This window comes from Sus scrofa, chromosome 12, assembly GCF_054392235.1.
Source record: "Sus scrofa isolate SSC_HxYL_T2T_F1_AM1 chromosome 12, Sscrofa_HxYL_maternal_Yorkshire_Landrace_v2.0, whole genome shotgun sequence".
Lineage (NCBI taxonomy): Eukaryota > Metazoa > Chordata > Mammalia > Artiodactyla > Suidae > Sus > Sus scrofa.
In genome coordinates this window covers 58,603,751-58,611,425 of record NC_139394.1, presented here as the reverse complement: position 1 = coordinate 58,611,425, position 7,675 = coordinate 58,603,751, and the positions used below count along the sequence as shown (strand labels likewise).

General features: G+C 58.7%; 1 protein-coding gene and 1 non-coding gene across 4 annotated transcripts; one reads left to right on the top strand and one right to left on the bottom strand.

The window, feature by feature from the left end:
* Positions 1-2,903: 2,903 nt before the first annotated feature.
* TRNAG-GCC (transfer RNA glycine (anticodon GCC)) lies at positions 2,904-2,974 on the bottom strand. The gene has a single exon. It is a non-coding gene; the product is annotated as a tRNA-Gly (tRNA).
* Positions 2,975-3,143: 169 nt separating this feature from the next.
* Positions 3,144-7,434, top strand: HES7 (hes family bHLH transcription factor 7). Of its 3 annotated transcripts, XM_084986068.1 has the most exons (5): positions 3,144-3,215; positions 3,543-3,609; positions 5,610-5,705; positions 6,276-6,363; positions 6,683-7,434. In XM_084986068.1, the coding sequence occupies exons 3-5, from the start codon at positions 5,610-5,612 to the stop codon at positions 7,132-7,134; spliced, it is 636 nt and encodes a 211-aa protein (XP_084842194.1). In that variant the 5' UTR covers positions 3,144-3,215; positions 3,543-3,609; the 3' UTR covers positions 7,135-7,434. The 3 variants fall into 3 exon arrangements, with proteins under 3 accessions (XP_084842194.1, XP_084842193.1, XP_084842192.1); XM_084986067.1 differs by lacking the exon at positions 3,144-3,215 and having other exon boundaries at positions 3,224-4,165; XM_084986066.1 differs by lacking the exons at positions 3,144-3,215; positions 3,543-3,609 and adding an exon at positions 4,628-4,692.
* Positions 7,435-7,675: the final 241 nt, after the last annotated feature.

Here is a 7,675-nt window from a genome sequence, read left to right as displayed (position 1 = left end):
GGCTTTTGGTGATCTTACGAACCAAGTGGAACCTCTCTCTTCTCCATGGGAGTATCCCGCAAACAGATGTTATGGGGGGGCTTTTCGGCCACACCCAAGGCATGTGGAAATTCCCAGACCAAGAATCAAACCTATGCCACAGCAGCAACCCAAGGTGCTGCAGTGACAATGCCCGCCCCCCAACCCAGTGCGGCACAAGAGAATTCCAGGTGTTCTGTTTTTGTTATTTATTTTCTTCTACTTGACATCAGTAAAAGCTTTCAACATCACACAATTGATTTGGCTGTAAATGGAGAAACATACCAAACAACATGAAATGGAAAAATCCATAGGACAAACAGAAAATCCTAATTAAGTCCTCAAGCCTGGTCATGGGGTTTCACACTTAAACAACGCAGGAGACCACAAATGATGTAATTAACAAAGCAAGGGTGACAGTACACGATACACAGGGTTCCAAGATAACCCTGCCTAAACCCCTGGTGGAGATCCTGACAGCTACAGTGGCCAGACGTTGTTTCAATAAAATATCTTCCCACCCCTGGTTTCACGGCTGTAATCAGATCACTTATCCAAAATGATCGGAAGACTCTCAGAAACTCAGAAGACATTTTAGGATAAACATTAAAGACAAAAATTCCAGATGAACAAAACAAAACACTAAGCTACACACATAAAGCGAGCATCCAAAGAAACAAATGAACCGGTTCACAAATCAGGTGAACGTCCAATAACTCTTTCCCCTGTCCACCTGGGTACCCCACTCAAACACAAAACAAATTGGCTTATTCCAGAGAAAAAGCCCCAAATGGAGAGGAAATAAAGTTTCCAGCTTGTGCAGCTGGAAGTGACTTACCCTACTGTGTGGAGCCCGTGGCCTCCCAAATGTCGATTCTTTGCTCCAGCTGCCAAGTGCTAGGGTCTCTGGTGCTGCTTCCAGGAACTTTTAAGGGCAGATCCTCAGGTTAAGTGGTTTTTGGCAGCTGCTCGGGCCTTACTCGAAAATGCCCCAACCAGGGCTGCTTGGCCAGGAGCAGCAAGGCTCCTGGTTGGCTCGCCAAAATTTGCTACCCCGTCCGAGCTCACAGGGGTGGCTGGGACAAGCAATAAACTTAGAGAGGAAATGCTGGGGCGAGGAGTAACTTCACTCAGAAGGCCGGCAGACGGAGAGGACAGCTGTGTCCAAAGAACCATCTTGCCTGAGTTAGAATTCAGATTTCTTTTGTACTAAAAGGGGCAGGAGGAAAGACAACGCTTCTGGGCTCCCCTCTAGAGAGGATGTATTCGTTTCTTTCTGCCTGTGGTTATTCACAGGTGAGCCTGGTGAGGAGGTTTCCTGGGAGCCAAACGAAGTTATTTTAGCTTAATGCACATTACCTGGGAGGCAGGGGTCCCAGAGGTGGGTCGTTATGTGTAATTTAAGCTGCAGGGCAACCTTCCCTGTAGTGATTAACTTGTCACAGAACACAAAGCTTCTTCCCCATTACCTGATCGCCCAGAGTCAACTAGTCCTTCACTGTCGTGACCTTTGTCCTCCATCCCGACCCTTACAACAGCCTGATGTTACTTTCTGCTTTCTCATTGTCTGTCTCCCCTCCCCCACTATAATGTGTCAGGAGAGCCCAGATCCAAGGTACCCTCAATGCCTATCAACATTTGGTGCACAAGAGGCCCTCCACTGACAGCGGCTGCGCGCACGTTCAGATGCCCAGACCGCTGTAGGGTTTCCTTCTGGGGCCACTGCTTGGCTTAGAGTTGAGAAGTGAGCCTTCCCAGGGGCTGACACAGTCCCCAGACGAAAACGAAAGACCTCGAGCCTTGCGCAAATGAAGCAGGAAGATGAAGCCCAGATGAAGCTGGAAGAGACAGGAGACGGGATCCCGAGACACAGACCCGAGGTAAGTTCCAGAGAGAGGGACCGAGACACCCAGATCTAGACTCAGCGACCGAGAGACGCGGGCTCGCAGCAGCCGGAGACTGTGCCCGAAGGAGGGGCGCGGAGGGAGGTGGAGCCGCCCGGAAGATCGCGGAAAACCGGGGCCGCGAGCCCTGGAGCCCGGGCCGCCCCTCCTCTGCTCACAAGTGGCCGCGGCAGCTGGCGGGAGCCCGGCCACCCGCCGCCCCGACGCGTGCGGGATCAAAGCAGCGGGGAAGGGGCGGGCGGGAGGTGGCAGGAACCTGGAGGTGTGAGCGAGCTTCCCAGGGGGTGGCCGGAGCGTGGGAGCGCAGAGGGCCAGGAGGCGACAGAGTCCCAGGGAAAAGATCCCAGAGACCGAGACGCGGACTGAGAGAGACACGCAGAGGCCGGAGATGCAGAAGCCACTGAAGACCCCGACAGACCAGCAGCAGACTTTGCTAAGACACCTGGAAAGAATATGAAAGATACAGAGACAGACGCCGAAAGGAACGCGGAGACGTAGGTGGCGGGACAAAAGCTGAGACCGTGGACTTAGAAAAAGAAAGCGGCTTTCAGAAAACTGGAAGTAAGAGAGAGCGAGGAAGAGAAAAGGAAAGAAGAGCGAGGGCCTTAGAGTTTGCGGGGTGGGCGAACCTCGCCCCTCCCCCGCAGGGAGCTGAGTGGACCCCCGGGGCAGGGATCCCGGCGCCAGGTCCTTTCTCAGGGTCACGCCTGCGGAGGTGCGGGCGAGGGGCGGAGGGAGGGGTGTGGACAGCCGGACCCCTAGGCCGGGAGGATGGGAGTGTGAACACGTTCAGAAACAGGGTCTCGATTCGGGGCCTCAAACTGCCATAGAGTAAAAACCTTAAGGATTAATTTAATATTTGGTAGAAAACTTAAACAGGATTAATATTTGGTAGAAACCTTAAACAAAGATGCTTCTCAGGTACATCAGGAGAACCACCTTGGGGAGGACAGACGAAGAAAAAGGAGAAAAGAGAAACTCTGCATTGGCCGGGAATCGAACCCGGGCCTCCCGCGTGGCAGGCGAGAATTCTACCACTGAACCACCAATGCAGGCGGTGTGGTGTTTTCATCAGATCCTATCTCAGCTCACATGGAGTTGAGCCGACCTTGGCCCGGAAAACGGTGTAGTCAGGGATTCAGCAAAGACTCTCCGATAGTTGACGTGGGTGGAGCCCAGGCCATCCTTCTTCCCGCCTGGATCCGGTCACTCGGCCATAAAGTCACCCCATATGGCCAGGGGCGGCCCCACACCCGGGTGCGAACTGCCCGGGCCCCCGAGCCTCGCGTGCAGGTGAGAAAAACTCAGCCCGAGCCCAGGTTCCCAAGGAGGGGGGCAGCGGGGGACTTCTGGGGCCACACATCTGCGCTTCCATTTGGCTCAGGTAGGGGGAGGTGTGATGTGCTGGGCTCCCTGGTTCCAAATGGGAGCGCCCTCCCCAAGGTCTGGGTCCATCCGGCTGGGATTTTGGCAAGGCAGGCTCCGTGAAAAAACAAGCTGTGGTCGGGCACTGAACCCCATCCATCCCTGACTCTGAAGCTATCTACAACCCTGTCTTACTGTGTCCTTGTCCCTGGAATTCTTGTTGTCCCATTTAATCATCGGTTTTATCTTCTCAAGCACTTTGTCCTGAAGTTTCCAAGATGTGCACGCATCATTTTGCTGAGGGTCATGCTCTTAGTATGAGGTGGGTGTTGATTCCTTTTTTTGGGTTTCCTTTCTTGTCTTTTTAAGAAAACTGTCTGCTCCTTGCTCCCCTGTAATCACGTGGGGTCTCCAGGAGCAAGCAACCAGAGCACACTTGTGTCAGGTGTCCTGGCAGCCATACGCCTGAATCTCCTGTAATTACTTTTGAAGCAAATATTTCTATCTGGAAAGATCTCTCCGCCTCCGAACTGTGCTTGAAATCCCTGGAGGCTCTCCCGCAGCCACCTCCAGCCCAGTCCAGCCATTTCTCAGGATGACCCTTTCTCTGAGGACCTATTCACTGTGCTTTTAAAATAGCTGCTTGATAACACATTGCCTTTTCCACTATCCTGCAGGGATAAGCTGGGCCTCAGGTCCATATCCCAGTATGAACCGTGCAGCCAAGACCAGGACCCAGTGGGCACAAAGAGCGCAGATGTTGGGCAAGTTGAATAGAAGTGACTTAGACAGAACAGCTTCTCTTCTACCTCCAAAGTCCCAGTTGAGTTAGAGGGATCCAGCCAGCACACTGAGGTGGCCACTATCCCAAGGAGGAGGTGAATTTTGGGGAAAGATGTACAGGATCCAGCCTAGAGGCTGAGGGGTGCTAACTTTAATTTCAGGGTTAGTGGAGGTACAGGGAGCCCCCCAGAAAGCTGAGATAGTGAAGGGGAGGGGAACTGTGCAGCTCACTCCTGAGTTATGTCCCAGACACCTCAAGCTCCCTCCTCCCCCAGTAACCTCCTGCCTTCAGCTGGGTCCCGCCTCCTTATACAGCTTTATGGTCCTTGACCCAGCCGGCGCTGCCCCTGCCCCTCATTTCCCACACTCGCAGGCCGGTTCCACTCCTCCCCCTCCCCCTTGCGCTCCTCCCCTTTCCGGGCGCCTCGTGCCCGGGGCGAGTCCGGCGAGATCTGGGTGGTGAAGGGGCGGGTCCGGGTCCTAACTAACACCCCCCCCCCGCCGCCCCTACTTGGGAGCCTGCGGGATATAAGGCGCAAGGCGAGCAGGGGCTCGGTCTACACAAGGGTCCGGAGGAGCGATGGTCACCCGGGATCGAGCGGAGAACAGGGAGGGCCCCAAGGTGAGAGGCGGGAGGGGAGGGAGCAGAGATCCCCGGGCGGGTCAGGGGACGCGTCCCTGAGACCGAGGGTCAGGGAAGAGGCTGGAGACGCAGGGCCGGAAGGGGGAGAGGGGCGCGACGGACCCGAGGAGCCAGGAGCTGCAGAGTATGGAGAAGGGGTCAGGGTCAGAGCTGGAACTGGGTGGGCGGCAGCAGCGGAGATCTGGGGTGTGGATAACGGCAGCTGGCACCCTGGGGCCTGGAGGGCGAGGGAGGAGGGGGGGCAGAGTTTGAGTGAAACAAACCAGAGGAGCCAAGAGCAAAGGGAGGAGGGTGGAAACAAAAAGCGAAGAGGATAGGCGCTTGCTCCAGCGGGCTGTCCGGACCTGGCCCAATGCAGCCTCGTAAGAGAAGTTCTGGAGGGCACTGATTCCAGAGGCCCGAGCCCGGGTGGAAGATTTTCGAAGCAGTGGTGAAGTGTGACAGCATAGACGGGTTAGAGGGAGAAGAGGAGGCGCGGTCGCGCTGGGTATCTCACTTTCTACACTTAGGGCCGCCACCTCAGCCCGGCACCTTGCGGCCCACGTGTCTGGGCGCAAAGAGGGCCCCCAAAGTTCTCCACTGAGACAGAGAAAGACTGCACGAGACGGAGACGTAGAGAGAAAAGAGGAGAGACACAGAGAGGGGAGGAGGGAGGACAAGACTGAGAGAGGAGAATGCAGAAGACCCGGGAGAGAGAGGAGGCGAGCTACAGAAATTGACTCTAGGGGCGATGGGAGGGGGAGTGGAGTGGGGTCGAATGGGCCCGGCCCTAGGCTCTCTGGGGTCTTGGGGAAGGGGTGGAGGCCGGATTATCCCAGCGGCGGGATCCCGACGCCCCCGCGGCCGCGCTGAGTCTCGGTCGGGTCGGCCGGCTCTCCCTTTCCTGCTGGTCGCAGATGCTGAAGCCGCTTGTGGAGAAGCGGCGCCGGGACCGCATCAACCGCAGCCTGGAGGAACTGAGGCTGCTGCTGCTGGAGCGGACCCGAGACCAGGTCAGTTCTTCCTCCATCACCGGACCCCCCCCCCCCCCAGCATCCCGTGCTCGCGTCTCAGGGCTTCCCACTTGGGTGGGGACATATGCTGCTTTGGCGACCCTGGCCCCAAGGCATCCTGACCCTTGGAATCCCATCCCAGAGCCCCTCTCGCTCTCAGAACGCGATCTTCTTCGCCACCCCTCGGGTCTGTAAGTTTCACACCGGGCTCTGTAAATTTCACTCCCTGGGTCCGTCAGTTTCAACCTTTGGGTCTGTAAATCCTCCCTCCTCCTCCACCACACTCCCGGAGATAACCAGCAGGGTGGATAATTTCACCCCCCAGGCTTACTGTTCAAATCCCCTCCTTACACTAAGGGTTGCTTTCATCCCCTCGGGTTGGACAGTTTCGTCTCTGGGCGGGCCAGGCCCATTCTTGGTCACCTCTAAGAAGCGCACTCCGTGGTCGGCGCGCAAACGCGATCCGGGGGCACCCCCAGCTCCTGCATCCCCCCTCCCTTCTTCCCCCTGCCACTTTCCCCCTCTCTCCCCACCCCTTTCTGTCTCTGCGCCCTCCCCTCCCGTCTGTAGAACCTCCGGAACCCGAAGCTGGAGAAAGCAGAGATACTGGAGTTCGCCGTGGGCTACTTGAGGGAGCGAAGCCGGGTGGAGCCCCCCGGTACAGCGCGGGGGTGGGGCAGCAGAGGGAGGGAGGGAGGGGGGATTCACCCGGGCCCGGGCCGGGGTAGGAGGGCCGGTGGACGGTGGGCTCGGGGAGTGGCAGGCTCTACTACGAGGCGAGGTTAATAATAACACCCGCGCGTGTCTGTCTCTGTGTCTCCCTCATTTTCTCCCTCTGTCGGTCCATCTGGCTTCCTGTCTCTGTGCGCCTGTCCGGCCTCGGTATCTCTGCGCCCCGCCCCTTCCCTCACCCCTGCTGGGACCCCTGCCCTGCCCGCCCGCCCTCCCGCCGGTCGCAACCGCTGCCGCGGCTCCAGGGGTTCCCCGGTCCCCCGCCCAGGACGCCGAGGCGCTCGCCAGCTGCTACTTGTCCGGCTTCCGCGAGTGCCTGCTTCGCCTGGCGGCCTTCGCGCACGACGCCAGCCCGGCCGCCCGCGCCCAGCTCTTCTCCGCGCTGCACGGATACCTGCGCCCCAAGCCGCCCCGGCCCGAACCGGTAGATCCAAGGCCCCAGGCGCCGCGCCCACCGCTGGACCCCGCCGCCCCAGCGCCTGGCCCGGCGCTGCACCAGCGCCCGCCAGTGCACAAGGGCCCCCCTAGCCCGCGCTGCGCATGGTCCCCGGCCCCCTGCTCCCCCCGCGCCGGGGATTCCGGCGCGCCGGCCCCCCTCACCGGACTGCTGCCGCCGCCGCCGCCGCCTCACAGACAAGAGGGGGCGCCCAAGGCCCCGCCGCCCCCGCCGCCCGCTTTCTGGAGACCTTGGCCCTGAGCTTTGAGGGGTGGGGTGGGGGCGGGGGCTGGGGGGTGGGGTAGAGACTCCAGCCCGAGGGCAGCAGAGGGACCCGGGCGTCGGGGCGAGGAGGTGTTGGGGAGGGCGGCGGGGCGCGCGGGCGTAGCGCGCGGGTGAGATGTGGTCTATATTAGAGTATCTATATAAATATATATTTCCCTGGTTCCTGTCCCTTCTCCCTGCCCTCCTTGCGTCTAGGATTGTACCCTCTGCCCCCGGCCCAGCCCCAGTCCCCTCCCGAGTCCCTAGTGCATGGAATAAAGTGGTTATTCAATCCCCGTGTGTCCCCTAGCCAGGGGCCTGCCTTTATCTCGGCGTCCACGCCCACTTTCCTTCCGCTTCTGTCTCCCAACCCCCAGTCCTGCTCTCCTTGGCCCAAGCCGCGGGGCACACAGGTAAGTAAAGAGCAGAGCGGAGGCTGAGGTTGGACTGAAGCCGGATGGCAAACACTTGAGATAGGGTAGGGAGAGAAGGGATAGGAGCCTCTAAGCAAAAGCCAGATATAGAAAGGAGGGGAAAA

What these genes read in the sequence shown, in the direction of transcription:
- HES7 (XM_084986066.1), top strand. Translation starts at nt 4,651, where the DNA reads ATGGTCACCCGGGATCGAGCGGAGAACAGGGAGGGCCCCAAG. An exon ending in AGAACAGGGAGGGCCCCAAG is followed by an intron (nt 4,693 to 5,609) that starts GTGAGAGGCGGG and finishes TGCTGGTCGCAG; the next exon opens with ATGCTGAAGCCGCTTGTGGA. An exon ending in TGGAGCGGACCCGAGACCAG is followed by an intron (nt 5,706 to 6,275) that starts GTCAGTTCTTCC and finishes TCCCGTCTGTAG; the next exon opens with AACCTCCGGAACCCGAAGCT.